Source organism: Strigops habroptila, chromosome 2 (genome assembly GCF_004027225.2).
Source record: "Strigops habroptila isolate Jane chromosome 2, bStrHab1.2.pri, whole genome shotgun sequence".
In the NCBI taxonomy this organism is placed as follows: domain Eukaryota; kingdom Metazoa; phylum Chordata; class Aves; order Psittaciformes; family Psittacidae; genus Strigops; species Strigops habroptila.
Window position 1 is genome coordinate 3,097,920 of NC_044278.2, and position 16,697 is coordinate 3,114,616.

Below are 16,697 nucleotides of genomic sequence, written 5' to 3' on the forward strand. Positions count from 1 at the left end.
CAATCAGGTTTATGGTTTACAGGTTTCTACCTGATGTGTCCTCATTTGACAGCTTTGACTCAAAGTCTGTCCTACAACTACTGCTGCTACTTCAACCCATTTTTCTAGGACAGTAGTTAGCAAAATTCAACAGGCAGCATAGGTGCGATGGTGTCTTCCTTACTTGGGCACCCCCATCCTAACCAAAGAGAAGCTATGTGACAGTAAAATAATAGTTGAATAAAGGTGAGCAACGATGTGATTAAAACAACTTGCTGTGTGAGACATTGTGGCTGATTTGAAGCCAGAAGCTAGACTTCAGACTAAAATACGCAGAAGTTCTCAACTGTTCTGAAAGCTACTCCCAAGTTCCCATGTTTAGCTTTGTTGCCATAAACTGTCTAAAGTAACTATATCCTGACTGAAATGGAACAGCAAGCAAAGATAATCTTGTGATAAAGTTCGTTTAAGGGAAATGACTTGTAAATCGCATGCTTCACTTGAGATACTGGAAATACTCATAACGATTTACATTGTATAGTTCAGATCAACATAAATTCAATAAAACCAGGAAAGTACCGCTGGAAAGTTCAATAAAACCTGAAAAGGACCGTGTCTTTAACATTGAGAACAGACACCCTCATTCACAAGCGAACGTTACAAGTGGAAAGTTACTGCTCCCTTTGCCCTCCTACCTCCAGTTTCTCCACACAATCCCAATCCATTTCTGCCAATAGCTAAGACAGTTTTACGCAGGCTCTGTCAGAACAGACAATAGTCCAGAAAGCAGCAGCCCAATACTCTTCCTCCTTATGTTCCCGCTTCTTTTTGGCAACAGCCCACCCTTAAATTGGATTAAGTGTAACACGAACTGTACCCTCAGGTATGATGACAAAGCAACTCAGACAATCCCTCACCCAGATTTCAATCAGAATTATCTGGGCTACTTTGGGCAGCTTAGATCGCAGTCTTTACTAACCCAGCCAATTTTAACTGAAATGGATTAGACAGTACCCGAATGGGCAGACCCACTCATAGATGCAGGGGGACAGTAAACTCCAACAGTCAGAAGCAGTCACGTCTTCCACTACTACAATCAGAGCTAGAAGAAACTGTCCCCAGCCCAAGCTTTTGGTATTTTTTCCAAAGCTCATGTGCACATGGGTGTGTGTACATGCATTGCAGGATAAGGTGGGAAACACTCCCAGAGGAGTTGGTAGGGGTAGCATTTCCTGGCATATCGATAACCTTGCAGCCTTAGAAATAAGCAAATTCAGCTCTCTATTTAAACTTATGTTTGAAAATTCAAATAAAAACAGTAAGTTACCAAAGATCAGGAGGTAAGAAACAAAATCATGAATAATTAAAGAGGAATCTTTGCAACAGCATTCCTGAAAGAAACTTGAATCTCATTTCTCATTCAGTAGACTGTATTAACTAATAATGTAGGACTGAGTGATTCATCAAACATCTGAGTCATTTCTACCTGTATTTGCTGTATATCTCCCCCCAGCTATGTTCAAGTAGTATAAAGCTACAACTTCGCCCTGGCATGGTCAGGCACAAATTACTAAATCACGTGGTATTTTTCAAATAAAACTGAATCATCGAAAGGACAAAGAATAACCAGTGAAGGAGCTCACTGCAAAAAGGATGTTGACTTGCCACCAGCCCTTAGAGAAGATGGAGCGGGCAGGAGAGGGAAGAAGCAAGCTCCGTCTCCAGCCTGATTCAACAGGTTTTTCTCAACTTATTTTTAATTCTTCAACTGGGTTTACTATTTTAGTAACTTAGCTGTTCATGTCTTCCTTTTCCAAAACTCCATGCCCTGACATACCATGTCAAACTCCACTCCCTGTCATACCATATGCTACTTAATTTCTATACCAAATCGGACTGGGAGGGAGAGGGAAGGAATGAATGATGAGCGAAAGGCTCCTTGTCACAATATCACAATTTACAGAAAAGATAAATCTGTCTCAGGGGGATCACGTTAAGTGACTGAAACAGTTACGCTTGGCATTTTTGTGGGGGTGTTGTGGGGTTTGGGGTTGGGTTTTGTTGGTTTGTGAGGAGTTTTGGGGGTTTGGGGTTTTCTTGTTTGTTTCTTTAAGGTTGCTTTATGGGGATATCAGTCCAAAATTTATCACAAGTAACAGTGTCTGTAATTTTCCAAGTATTTTTGCCAGTATGTCCTTTTAAGCCATAGCTCTTTTTAGAGCAGTGTCTCACTAAGCAGCATTAAAATAATAGGAGCCACTTAAAAGGCTCCTCCACGATTTTTATTTAAGAGTTTCTGCCATTGCTACCATTAACGCAACCATACCTATGACAGCACAAACCACACCAAATAGTCACCATATATTGTTTTCTTAGCTAGTCTTTTACTTTGGTGCAGTTTCATCACTGGCTTCAGTGATCTATGTACAGCCTGTTGCTAGCACAGGAGGACCAGCACAGTGCCCACGGCTATCCATCCCTTGGGCCAGTACCATTTTAGATTGACTTGAGTTTATCAACACAATCAGTTGTGGTTTCACAGTGGTTTATACAATACAACTAAGGCAACCAGAAGGCACGCTGCTGCTTTGAAGCTTCATTTCTCTTCCTTCTTTCCCCTTCCTCCACTTGCACTCACATGGTTCTACTCTCCCTCTTGCACTTGAAGGCCTTTGTTGAGCCAACCTCAACCCACAAACCTAAGCCCTAAATCATCTAGGGCTAGGTTTCCAACAGGTTAGCAAGTTAAGCTAGAGCATTCTGGAAACCAGCAAGTGCTAGGATAGGTGCCAAGTAAGTGGTAGGATCACACGGCTGAGAGCATGACTCCCCGATTATGCCAACAGGAAAGCCATCAGAGAGAATGAAATTATGAGAAGACTTGGGTCAACACGTGTGCTCCTTGTTCCCTTCCTTGATTGGTACTGCTATTTGCCTAATCTTATTGTAAGCCAGTTCAGAGAGCTAAACCAACAAAAAAACTATTCATTCTTTTTGGCAAGGCTTGTTTTCTGCCAATTTAATTCTCTGAACTAGCTCAGCAAAGGAATCAGGCAAGCATCTGCGCCAGTGCAGAGAAGGGGGCAGGAACACACAGGGAGATGAGGACAGGCTTGGACTGATTTAAACTGTCACTGAACTGCATACCCTACAGCAGATCTACATCACCTTGTAGTTAGAACTGACAGTAATCTGTGCCTTTACAACAGGAGGACTTCATTGCTGATGAGAGCGCACGAACAGCACTGAAACATGCTAAGCAAAGTTTAACTTGGGCACAAGCTTGGACAATTCCATGTAAAAGCAGAAGAATCAGATTACTCTTACCTTCAGAGATACTATAGAACATTAGCTAATTATTCCCCCAGCAGAAATGCGCTCTGTAATTCCCATTACACGGATTTAGCCCAGAACAGCAAAGCAAGCAAAACTGGTGACAAACTCAGGACTGGAACCCAGTAAATCCTCTATACCAAACCAACACTTCACCATTCAGCTGTGTTGTTTATTAACCCTAAGCTAATTCAATTAGATTCAATTAGCCAGTAGCAGTCTATAACAAACTCCTTTTGCATGGACTTTGTAACAGACTGTAGAGCTCATAATTCATAACACAGTTATATTAACAGATGTGGATATTTCATAGCTACTTGTGAAATAAGAAGCTAGGGAAAGGAATAATGCTGAGATCTTAAGTAATTATTTCCTTCTTTACAGAGGGAAAAATAAGTGTGCATTAAGCAGCAGGAGTCCTATTCACACAATTAAGAACTTTAATGTAAAGAACTATAGAAAGGAAAACACATCCACATAGATTTTCTTTTTTTTTCTCCTCAGGTTAGCAATTGCCAAACAGTTGCAAGCGAAATAGAAGCAACTACTTAATACACACTAACCAAGACCAGAATCTTTTCTTAAATGTATCTCCCGTGCTCAGTCCAACAAATCCCACCCTTTTTTTGCCTTGTGTAACAAAGTAGCACATTAGGAAAAGGGGTGGGGAAAATTTGTTAACAGAGGAGCAAATCTGGGCAGTAGTAAACAGCCAGCACTGTAAGTCTATCCAGCAACATGAGATAATCTTTCATTCACATACTAGCTTAAGCACTCCAACCAAGCATATCACATTTGGGACATTCAAGTCATACTTAATTTTGTTCAACACCTTCTTTTGACAACAGCTTTGTCACAGACACTGAAAATACATATGTCATAAAAGCCAGTCATTTGCCAGGACTGTCACCGATTCTCTCAAGATGAAAATAATAAAGCCATAAGTGCAAGCAGCAGAGGCTGCTGCATAATTGTCAGCTGCATAAAGTATCAGCATTGAGATTATTATCCTATGGGAAGCAACAGTTTGAATGCTGGAAAAAATGTAAGAAAATTAACTGGGCTAGATTTGCACATTAAAAATGCCGTAATCTGGTTCGAAGTCTTGAAATCCGCAGAAGCCAAAAATCTGAGGAAAGCAAATGCAAACTCACCGCATGCTATAAAAGAAAACTATTGCAAATTTGCCAGAGAACCAGGAGAGAAAACCAGCACGTCTCTGGAGGAGATGAACACTATTTAACAGAAAGAAGCTGGATGACAGATGACTAACAAAAACATTCTGGACAGCATGGACAAAACATTTACCTAAAAATATTTGCATCCTTGAGCATCTGAACATAAAGAAACCAACAAAAATGTGCTACACTAACCACAGAATTTACCACCTGAAATTTGACAAAGATTAAGTGACAACGGTGTCCAAAATCTCATTTTTCTGGGCAAGGCATTATTACAGTCGAGCAGAAGTAGGAACAGCACTTCTTCACTCCATGTAAGAGACTCCTAATGCAGAATATGTTGGTGCTTTCTAGGTTTAAGGGATAGACTGAGTTGAAGGCTACCTCATCGATTCCGTCAAGCGAGGCAACTCCAGACATCAGCACCATTACTCGCCAAGACAAGCATCCAAAAGCTATCCACATGCAGCATCATTAAGTCAGTATTAACACTTACTGCAGGCTAATCCTTGAGAAATTCTCAGTGACATAAAACCTGAGATTTTTTTTTTTTTCCCCTGTTAAAATGACGGGGTGGGAAGTTCAGATCCTTCCCCCTTCCTTCTAGAAAGCAAGGAGTAAGCCTCTAGCTCCTCTAGTTGAGCAATCGCCATACTGACACACACCTTCACAATTCTGCACCACATGCAGCAGCATGGCTCCTGACACAGCTTAGCCTGTTCTCCAACCAGCTCTTAGACTGGTCAGTTTTCTTTGGGAAAAAAAAAAAAGGAAAAAAGAAAATAGAAGAGAAAAAAGGCAGAGCCACCTTGGTAAGTGAGCAGAGGTAACCAGGCAGGGGAACTATTTCATGGGGAGGACAAGCCCTCTTCCTTCTGTCTCTAATAAAACAAAAGCTGAAAGGACAGCAGAAATAGGAGAACATATTTCCCTGGTAAGAATTAGGAAGCACTGCAACAGTAGCACAACCCTCCACTGTAACCACTGTCCATAGGGAAGAAAAAAGTTTCTTTTACTCTCCCACCCACCACTGATAAAGGTCCAAGAAGCAGCTAAAAAACTGACACGCAGCAGTGATAAACTAACACTAAAGTCCTTACTCAAGACTGAGGAGTAATACCCACTCATCAGTCTCGGCACCTTCCGACAAGTGAAGATGACACCAGGGTTTGGAAAAAGGGGCTTCCACTAATGTGTTGCCTACGGGCTCCACTGGTGAGGACGCATTTCTACCCACATCACGTTCCAGTAAAATTTTAAGCTACAATACAGACACACAAATATATGTTTGAGAGAAATACATCTGTATTTTGGCATGTAAATACCTGAATTCAGAGTTATAAACCCCAGCTCAGCCGTAAGACCACACAAGGCCACTGCCCAGTATTCCACCCTATAAAAATTACTAAAACCTCAGCGACAAAAGAAATTTTGTTTGCGAGATGCAATGTACATTTTTATCATGCTGGATAAAATATCTACAGTCTCAGCAGTGGTTAAATTGCTGCTATAAAGGAAATTGTCCTCAGATAAATGGTTTCCCTATGAGAAGGTTTCAGTGCTACACCTCACCCCAGGTCAATAAATCAAATTAACTGCACCTTGTCCTCTGGCCAATGACATCATCGGCTTGACCACATCTTGTGAAGCGAGTGCAGAAACATATGCTATTTAAGGCATGAAATCATATTACTGCTTTTTGTCCAGCCAGCCTTGTGCTGCTGGTCTGTGAAACAGTCAGTCACCTGAACAGTCTCATTACCGCTTCTACACATTTTTTTCCTTCTAGTATTCAAGGCCTGTCTTCACCGAGAGTGAAGAAAAAGGATAAATAACCCAAGCCATTATTTTTTAAATCAAAATGCTTTTCATTAGCTGCAGCGCAGTATTTTGTGACAAATTAAATTTAGCACCAAACTACAAAATACGCCATCTGCATTTGTATGTGAACTCTCTTCCTAGTCATGTCGCAAAGATGTTTACATGCTAATCTGGCACTGCTACTTTGAAGTACCCTGCTGTTAGATCCTTTTTCTCCACAGGGTGAAAACAATGGTCACTAATGAAAACCTCCACAGTTTCAGCCGAAACCCATCCCTGCACAAATATTTCCCTTTTTTTTTTTTTTTCCCCTCTAATTACTACTTCTTTCTAATAAAGTAGCCCATTTGTTTTCTTTCTAAGACCACCAATATCCGGTTCAAAACTGAATTACTCCAGACAATTTAAGAGGATTAATTTCAATTTTCACTTGGTGTTCTTATGACACAATCACAGAAAACTTGTCTTCCTTTCTAGACCCTGCACTGCCTAGTGGTATCTTCTGTCATGAAAGCAAAATCTAAATGAAAGGGGAAAATAAAAGAAGAAAAACCCAAACCCAGAAGAGTCAAAGACACAAGCAGCGACAAAAGCATCTGACACACCACACTGTTAAACTGCATCCACATTAAGCAAAAAGAAGGTGAATAAGATTATCTCCAATGTATTCAATTCTGTTTGTGTTCAGAGGGAGGAGGAAAGCTGTTCAGATTTTGAGTGTGTCTTCTATAGCTCTCTCAGTGCCAGGAAACGTAAATTAGAAGCAACTCTCCTTTAAGGAAAAGAATCAAGGACAAAGGGACCAAAAATGCCCAAGCCTCTGAAAAGCAGATATGAAAGGAACAGCTTTACAGTCTTGAGTTGCTATAAATTAAAAATAAGCTCCTTATTTAAAAGACATGAGTGTTTGAGAATCTATGAGCAGATCTGATACTGCTCAAGCCCCAGGAGGGTTTTGTTTTTGCTGGCAGGGGTGGAGTGGAGATGGGGGGGTCATTTTGGTTATTAGTAAATAAATCAAGCAGCAGAGTGAGGCCTAGGCGCCTGCCAGAGCAGCCAGGGCCTAGCTCTCCCCCCTCCTCTCCTCACACAGCCTGGGTTTGATCTCGGGGCCCTGTGGGTTGCCAAGAAAATTTAAAAAAAGCGAGAGAGCGAGAAAGAAGAATCATATTGAACCACAAAAGCACATGGGGCGAATGTAAAATATAAACACGGCGTTGGGCTCTGAGTGGCTGTTATTAAAGGTCTGAATTACTAAACATGAGAGGCGGGGAAAGCCAGGCGGCCATTTCAATAATATAAACCTCCCCGAATTAGACATTATTCAAATGAGAAGGAAAGGGAAAGCGAGCAAAGCGAGGGAGAGGGACTGGACCCGCACCCCCAGTGCCAGCCCACCCGGGCTGCTGCCACCACCACCCGCTCCTGCCCCGGCGCCCAGGGCGAGGGGACGTGAGCCCGGGTGCCCGGCGGCGGCGGGGGGGGGGGGGGGATTTGCCCTGCTCCCCACTAGCCCTCGGGGCTGCGAAAGCAGGAGGGCAAAAGGGGAGGAAGGCAATCACCTCTGCCGGGGCAGATCCAGCCTTCGGGGGTGCAAAACACGCGGCCTCTCCCGTCGGAGGGGGGCACGGAGAAACTCTGCCCTCACACCCCACAAGTCACCCCACACTGAACCTACCCTTGGGGGGTAGGGGGAGCTCTGCATAAAAAGCCAAACCACGCTCTCATCCCGTCCCCTTCCCGAGGCCATCCGCACCCATCCACCCCATGCCTGCAGGCCCCAGGCTCTGGGGAAATAACCCTGGCTGGGGTGATGCGGGGGGGGGGGGGGGGGTGTTAACGAGAGGACAGATGAGGAAACCAAGTCTTCCTCGCTCACCCGGCCCCACCGAGCGGCCAGCACACCCGTCCCCCTCCGTCCTGCCGCCGGGGGGACCCTGCCCCACTCGGGGGGCCGCCCGCCTCCCCCCGGCCCGGCGGGCCGTGCCCCCCCTCCCCCTCGGCCGGCGCCGGGACCGCTCCAGCAGCATCCATCCCCCCCCCCCCCCGCCATGAATATGTAAAGCGGCTTTTATTGTGGGCGTGCGGGCCGGGGCCGGGGGGGGGGGGAGCGGCTACCCACCTCGGGCCGCTTTTGGGTGCGGGGATGCACCCCCCCCTCCCGGCTTCACCCCCCACCTCCTCCCGCCCCCCCCCCCCTCCTCCCTCCCAACGCCTACTCCCCACCCCGACCCCACCGCCTCGCCGTTGCGCCGCCGCCCCCCATCGCCCCGCTGCCTGCCCCGGCGCCGGTGCCCCGGCATGCGGGCGGGTGCGAGTGCGGCTCCGTGTGAGGGAGGGAGGGAGCGTGTGTGTGTGCGTGTGTGTGTGTGTGTGTATATGCATGTATGTGTGTGTGCATCTCCCCGCACGGGGAGGCTACTTTCCTTCTCTCTTCCCCCCCCCCCCGCTCCCTCCTGTGCCGTTAATTATAATAATCCTGAGTACTAATAAATTATGCTAAGCGGGGCGGGCGGGCGGCGGGGGGGCCGCGTGTGCGAGTATGAATATGAATATGTAAAACGCAGTAATGATTACCTGCCGCTGCCGCCACCGCCGCCGCCGAACTCTCATCTTGACTCGCTGCTCCTCCGTCCGCCATTTTGAATATTTTAACCAAAATCGGCCGCACGATAAACCCTCCCTCGCGCCGGGCCCCCCCCCTCCCTCCCCCCCCCCAGCCTCCTCCTCCTCCTGGCCCCTCCCCCCCTGCCACCCCTCCCCTCCCCCCCCCCCCGCGCCGCCGCCGCCGCCGCACTGCGCAGCCGCCAAACCACCGCGCGGCGGCCGCGCTCTGCGCACGCGCAACCTGCCCCCCCCCCACCACCACCAACAACCTCTCCCTGTGCTTGTCCAGCGGGCGGTGCGCCGCCGCGCATGCGTCCCATCCCTCCGCCCCCCCTGGCTCCCACCCGCGCCCCTGGCCGGGGCAGGGTGCGCAGGGGCGGCGCTGCCGTCCCTTCAGCGATCGTTAACGTGTGGGCCGTGGCGCCGGGTCGGTCACACACACACCGCCCCCCCCCCAGCCCCGACCCATGGCGGAGATCGCGGAGCCTGGGGTGTTTCACTCCGCCATCACCGTCCCAGTGCCTCACCGGGGCGGGGGGCTTCGGGAGGCCGCGGCCGTGGGTTAACGGCGGCGGGGCAGGGAGGAGCCGCTCACACTGTGTGTGTGGGGAGTGCCCGCCGTGCCTCATGCAGCCTCTGTTAAGCGTGCAGCCGCCACACCGGGGGTAGCGGGAGGGGTTAATCGCGGTGCTGGCAGATGACATTGGGTTCAAATGCAGCCGTTGGGCTGAAAGGGCGTTTCTGAAAGAGCTGTTAGCGGCAAGTGGTGCTGTGAAAATACCTGTCGTAGTCGCGCTTGCACGACAGGTACTCCCCAGGCTCAAAGCGACATGAATCCCATGTGAATAAAGAGGAATTGCGTGCAGAGAAAATGAAATAACAACCCGAGGTTGTCCGTGGTGGAGGGCAGGAGCGGTGGCCCGAACAGGGCAATTGCTAAAGAGGTGATTCTCCTCTGTTAAGAAACGCACACATTTCCACACGATTTACCCCTCGTTCTGGGCAGCACAATGCTCCTGGAGTGTCTTTCTCAACCAAATACTTCGATTTCCCGCATCGGATTTGGCTAACGTGAAGAGGAAGTCAGGCTTCGCGCCTCCCTCGTTAAAAGGGAGTAAATAATAAGAGACTACAGGGACCAACAAATAAAATTAGCCTTAGATTCGAAACTTCCAAATGGGGACAAACAATTGGCTAAGCAGGCAGAGGGGCAAATCTTGACAGATTTGGCACAGTAAAAATAAAACTTGCTCACACGCTTAACCTTAATATTGCATAAATACAGGTTATGCCTGAGCTTTGTAATGTACATCCATAAAAAGCAAAAGAAGAAACAGAAGGTGATGCAGAATGGCATTCATTAAGGACTCAATGTTTTCCAAGAGTCATTAACTTCAGGAGGTCAGAGTCCAAGCTGGATTTTCTTCTGGGGCTCAAAACCCAGAGAAGAGAAGCGGGCAAGGATCCGTTCTTGCATGCTGTTGCTGAAGAAATTGCGAGTCGTGTCAGAGGCAGTCACTAGATGTTTTTTCATTGTGAGGGAAGAGCCAAAAAGGAAAGGCTGAAGGAGGGAGACAGCAGGGTTTCTCTCCAGGGGCTGAATCAGAAAGGTAATTTTGACATTTTTATTTAAAAATAAGTTCCTCTGGTAATGGGATTTTTTTTTTTTTTCCCCACACTACAAAAAAACCTATTGATACTGCAGAAAACATTAGCAGAAATAGACTGTACTATGAAAGCGAAAACCTTCCCCTAACGCTGGTTCTACTCTCGCACGTTCATTTAATGATACTCCACACTAGTAATTAAGAGCTTTGTCTCGGGAAGATCTGTGTTTCACTCTCAGAAGTGAACATGTAAACAAAGGCATACTGTCGTGCTCTTCAGCCATGATCCTCGCCGGCCAGTTAATCCAGTTTTATGGCCAGGTTATACCAGCACTGCAGCACACAGTGGCTGCACTGCAACAGATAAAGGTGTAGAGAAAGGGCTGCCTAGATTAAGACTCTGCACAGCTCTAATCCTGCCTATGCTGAATATTCTCTCCCGTATCTTCCCATCTCACCCGCAGACTCTTCTCGGTCCTGCGTGCTACTTCCTACTAACCTCCTCCCTCATAGTAGCAGCTTCTCACAGGGGAGAATTTGCTCCCATTACCACACCTGATTTAGCCTTTGCTCTTGCTCAGCTTCTGCATAGTTAGCTGGAACCCACAGCTGCCGAAGAAAAGATGTCCAAAAACAGATAGATACTAGGGGGTTTTTTTGGGGGGGATGTGCTCGTTTGGTTTTGGTTGGTTTTGGGTTTGTTTTTTTCTGGTTGTTACTAACCTGCTCCATGTTTTCTAATTGACCAGCTATAAAGAGAACTTCATTCCGTTTGGCCACATAGCTGCTCTCCCTCTCTCTTTAAAGATTGCTCTCAACCTACGTCTGCATCCTTTTCCCTGCTTTACTTTGAATGCATCTCTATCTGATGCCTTCCCCAAGGTGTCATACATCCCTGTGGCTATATATCCAGGAAAGCTAGCCAAATCATTAGTGATAAATAATTTATCAGATAAATTTTACCTCTCTTTCAGTTGTGAGTTGTCTGCAAACAGCTTGTGATTTCTGCAAACTTATTACTTGATGTTACTCGCCACATAGTGCCTGACTGGTGTCTTACTCATGAGCAGCTTGCTGGAAATACTTGAAATTTGAGATAATTGGACACAAAGATGATACGTAGCTTAGTCCTGCAAGAAGCTGAGCACTCTGGAGTCATAAAAAGACATAAGTGTGAAACTGAGTTGTTCAGCTGCAGTCAGCGAGACTGGGCTCACACTGGTGCTTAGTAACACGCTTATATCCTCTGCTGAAACACAGCCCAAAGCAGCGAGCGCCTTGCGGTACTCCGTGTTTCTGTTCTCTGACTGGACATGTCAGCCTTGTAGAATCACCTCTTGCAGGGATTTTGCTTTAAAAATATTTCCTGACTGTGAAAAACAATACAGTGTTAAAAATCAACACACCTGTAAAGGGAAGAAATAGTGTTTCAGGATCTTTTAAAGCTCTGCAGTATGTCTCTGTCCATTGTCTGGATTTTGATCAAGACACCTCCTCATTCCTAGCCCTCCTTCGTCTGTTCTCCTTGTGCCTGTAACCCCAAATTTTCTATGATTGCTGTATTACATTCTGAATTGTCTATCTCCTGCTAGAATTAATTCAGTAGTGTTTCAGAGCCAATTTTTATTTTTTAAGGTGGGGAGGCAGGGGACAAAAGAAACACAAATCACAGTATTTAAGCAAAAAGCACATTGGGAAGGAAATTACCCTTTTCCCCACACAGCTCTAAAGTATAGAGAAATTAAGAGCGAACCTATCTGCTCTGCTCCAATTCCACTGTGCCACTCGGATGTGAATCCCAGATGCTGCTTTTCTCACACAATGTCCCTTCTCTCTATCCTCTTCACAGCTGATTTCCTTCCTCAGGGAGGCCCTGTTTGTAGAGTCATGGTTGCTTCAGCGTTCCCTTTGGTCCTCCAGATATTGCAGCAGAGGCTTCTGCCATGAAACAGTTGTTCTTCGCCCCTTAGGCTTTCGTGCATACTGCCCCAAAACCTCTCAACTCATTCCACTTTCAGCCTGCTCAGACTGTCTCACCTTTAATTAAACTTACCTTTGTGTCTGTGTTTACCATTTTTCATGTGTAATACATGCCTTTTCAGAGAGACTGGCAGTCTCTCGGTTACAGTCTCATTTTTTGAACGTACTATCAATAAATGAACAACTAAAGACAATCCATATTTCAAAAAGGTTGCAATTTAGAGAGATGGCAGGCAAAGAACGTGGGAAAAATCGGATTAGTAGCTCCTTGATTGAGGAGAAGTCATGAAAAGCAATATAAAGACCATGCATAGCTCCTCCAGTGTCACAGCACCATCAGTGGGACCCAGCCTTGGGCCTAAGTGCTCTGGGGCTGGGGTGTTCAGTACCTTAACCACAAAGCTGTTTGTCCTTTCTCTCCTGTGTTGCTCCCAGCCCTCCTCCTGTTCCAAGGGTGGCAGAGACTCTCTGCCCTCACCCCCGAGGCTTGGGACCCACCAGCACTGTCCCTTTCCAGCATTATGCTCTGCCCTCCCTTCAAAGCTCCTTCCTGTGCGCCTTGTGAGTGCTGAGCACGAACAGCAGAGGAGGAATGGAGACTGTCCGTTGCGTGTATAGGCTGTTATTTTCCCCTGCACACGCCGCTGGCTGCCTTTGACCAGATTGCTTTCTAGCTCTGCTTCCATCCCCCTTCTGTTGTCTCTGGATTGGAGAAAAGATGAGCCCGAATCTCTCATTTCTGAGACTTGTTGCCGATCCGCTGTATCTCCCAGCTAATGAAATTGTAAGCAGGGAACTTGTTCCATCTCATAATGCTCTGCCCCTCCCAGGTGCAGCTAGCTGCTTTTTTGAAGGTAAGAAATGGAGCACAGGCAGAAAGAAGCATGTTTTTCATATTAAAAAAAACCCAAAAACCAAACCATAATTCAGAACCTTCACACATCCTCAGGAAAGGGAGAGGTAATCACTAAGAGGACACTTATCTTTTCAGATGGGTTTTTCAATCTGTTTCTTGCTCTCTGCTGCTTTGGCTGCACTTTTTCTAGCTCAATTTTTTGTATGCATTTCAATGGTGGTCATCAATGCAGCATCCGAGCGCCCTCCAAGTTTAATCAATTACGTCTTACAAATCACCAATTTAGAAGATACAGGAAAATTATCACTGTGCTTTTTTAGCAATGGTAGAGGCAGAGAAATTCAGTAGCTGTCTTCAGTTGCATGTGTGGCTGGGCAGCCCAAGAAGAGAAGCTCCAATTCTCTACAGTGCCTTGACTGAAAAGCCCTAGAGATCCGCAAGGCTGGATCCATCTTTACCTGTCTCTCTACTATGGGAGGGACAACAACAGGGTCCTAGAGCTTGATTCAGATCTCTTGCAATTGCCTGATTCAAGTTGCTACTCTAAAGCTGCCACAGATCTGCATTCAGTGGTTTTCTCTGCCTTCTCTTACTACAGAGGAGCCCTTAAAAATACATAATATTTTTTGTTATGAGGATTATTAACTAAGACTCAGGGAAAGCTCGGCTCTTACAGCGAGAGTGCTTGCAGTCTGACCGACCCCATATGGAAGGACAAACTCTGTTTTGTACCTATACGAAAAAGAGGGATGAGCTCCTGGTTTTTGACCAGTCATACAACATGCTTTCTGCTGTAGACCTTGGGAATGCTTTGGTGCTGCTTACATGAGGAACCAAATTGGTTTTGACCTCAGTGAAGAGGGGGCCAAGAGGGACACATCTGACGCCTTTTAGCAACCGCAAGGTTTTCTGTGGAACAGACATAGCCTATGAAACAAACACACAGCTGGAGTTAGGGTGCTTTTGAAAACATTGTCTTTATTCTCTACCTCCCTTTCTTCCAGGACAGGCTTTTCGCTTATTCCCTCTTCAGAAAGGGACTTTTCTGTCACACAGCCTAGCCTGGCTGGAGATTAGGGATTCTCTCTGCCCCTTCATCCTTGAATATTTCCTTTTAATTTCACAGTTTAAATTCCAATTGTGTAATTACATTCTGCCTACCCCAAATTCCTCTGTAATTTCAATTGGACACGGTGTCCTTCACTCTCTAGGCAGAACTCTTGCAGTGCTGTGGGGCACCGTTAAAAGGCTGCCACGCTCCACTCTAGTCCCATTTCATGTAAATGGGGAAAGAGAATGGACCTAGATCCCTTTGAACTAAAACTGCTGCTCCATATAAGCAAGACAGGGCTTGCTATAGAGTGACAAGGCAGTCTTACCCCATGGCAATACACTGGGCACTTTTTACAATGGCTCAGTCAGAACAGGTTTTTGGAGTAAAAGTCTAAATCCGTGCAGAGGTATTTCTCCCCCACACCACCGTACCCTTTGATCGCAAATAAAGCTGTACAGGGACCCCCAAACCACTACTTTGCTGAATTTATGTGGCCTAGGAGTACCTGCTCTCACCGTTTAACATGGCAGAAATGCCATAGTGATTGAATTTAGGTTCAGGGAGTTGTGTCGCAACAAAAGGGTACACAGCACAGATGCCTAGTTCAGTAAAACGCCTTACTTCAGTAAAACACTGGTGAGTCCTATTCAGTTTATGACCCAACCCCAACAGTTCTTACGCGTTTTGCTGTGCCAGCATTTTCCCTCAATCCCTGCTCTGGTGGCAGTCACCTGAGTCCCACATCCCCATTTGTTTTATCACAATATTCCTTTTTCAAGTGTTGGTATCTACATTAGTGTGAAAGTATTTCTGCTTCTCCCACTTTCTCTCTCGCTTTCCCCTTCCTTCTCCGCTGGTGGCACAGCTGCTTGCTTGGTCAGTGTGCCTGCATGTGGCCCTCCGCGTATCAGAGGCACTCACCTTTTGTGTTTCCACCACCACCTGCTGTGGCCTTGTGTGGAAACTCAGGGTGGAGAAGGGGAGGGAGCATGTGTTGATGGGAGGATACTCCTCCCTTGTCTTGTCTTTTAGAACAAACTTCCTCTCTTCATACAAGTTCCGTTGCAGGGTCATGGAAGGAATTGCTCACCTGGTTTAAAGTGATGTTCTGTGCAGCTCAGCAAAAAGGAATTGGTTTGATATAGAAACTGGAGTTATTTGATGTTTGATCATCTTCAACCACAAGCCATATTTTTTTTCACCATGTGTACACCGTTGCCAGAGGAACATGGTGTTGATACGATCATTAGCGACGAGCCCTCTGCCAAAGTTCATTTCCCCTTAGTGCTAAAGTACCCTGGGTAATCCTCCTGCCACACAGTGGTAAATCTTTACCTGAAATAAACATCATCTCATTGCTCGTAGTGCCGTATCTACATGGAGCCTCAGCAGCTTTGAATTTTAATGGGACTTCTGCTATATATATTCTGCAGGTTTGGTCCTGCTCCCAAGGGATGCCTTTATGCCTACTGCCGTGGTAGCAGACCTGAGGCTGCTGTTTGCGTCTCTGGCAAACAGCAGATAGATCAGGTGAGATTGAGTAGACCCTATTTCCATGTTTCCTTGGTTAGCTTATACTGTTAAAAGTGAGTTGTTGTTAGGAGGAAACAGAGCATGTAATAACTAGAGTTGGGTTTTGTTTGGCTTTGAGTCATAAATCTTAAAGGAAAGGAAAGAGCCATCATGTTCATCCCCAAGTTTGTCATACAGTCAGCAAGGGGCAAGGCAGTAGTATGGGCAAGAAAATGAAACATGTGAAGGTACAAGTGCCAGCGGGGGGGAAGTCACTGTTGCTTATTGTCAGTTTTGGTGTGACACAGAAAGTTCAGCTAATCCTCTTAGTTACAGAGACACATGGGTGGGGGGAGATTGTTATCTCAAGCAATTTGCTGGCTCTACTCCCTTTTTTCCTTGGAGTTTCTTTTCGCCTAATTGAGCAGCATTTCTTCCTGGGACTGGTTTGCAATAATCCTGGGGCCTCATCTGGGAAAACACTGAAAAATACAGGAGAAGCAGCCCAAGCGAGGCAGCTGTCACCATGGGTTTCTCTCTTCAGAAAGGTATCAGGTTTGGCCTCAAGTGCTGAGGATTAAAAATAAGCTAAAGAGTCACTGTGATGCAGAGCAGTGTGTTGAGTGATCACTCAGGAAGGTGTATCTCAGACATGAGCTAGAAGGATGGGTAATTAACAGCCATTCAGAAAACAAGGAGCTTGAGGTGGAGCAGGGGGTGAGAATTCCACCGGAGCTTGCACCAGAAATGTGTTGATTCCACTTTCA

The 16,697-nt window shown here is 46.2% G+C and overlaps 1 protein-coding gene and 1 long non-coding RNA gene across 5 annotated transcripts in view; one reads left to right on the forward strand and one right to left on the reverse strand.

Annotated features, from left to right (window-relative positions):
- POU2F1 (POU class 2 homeobox 1) overlaps window positions 1-8,986 on the reverse strand; it is a 118,930-nt gene extending 109,944 nt beyond the window's left edge. For all 4 annotated transcript variants that reach the window (XM_030471791.1, XM_030471790.1, XM_030471786.1 and 1 more), the window contains exon 1: window positions 8,892-8,986. In XM_030471791.1, coding sequence (XP_030327651.1) covers window positions 8,892-8,955 — 64 coding nt within the window. In that variant the 5' untranslated portion in view covers window positions 8,956-8,986. The remainder of the gene's footprint in view (window positions 1-8,891) is intronic.
- Window positions 8,987-9,620: 634 nt separating this feature from the next.
- LOC115601609 lies at window positions 9,621-11,772 on the forward strand. The gene is made up of 2 exons (XR_003989422.1): window positions 9,621-10,531; window positions 11,570-11,772. It is a non-coding gene; the product is annotated as an uncharacterized LOC115601609 (long non-coding RNA).
- Window positions 11,773-16,697: the final 4,925 nt, after the last annotated feature.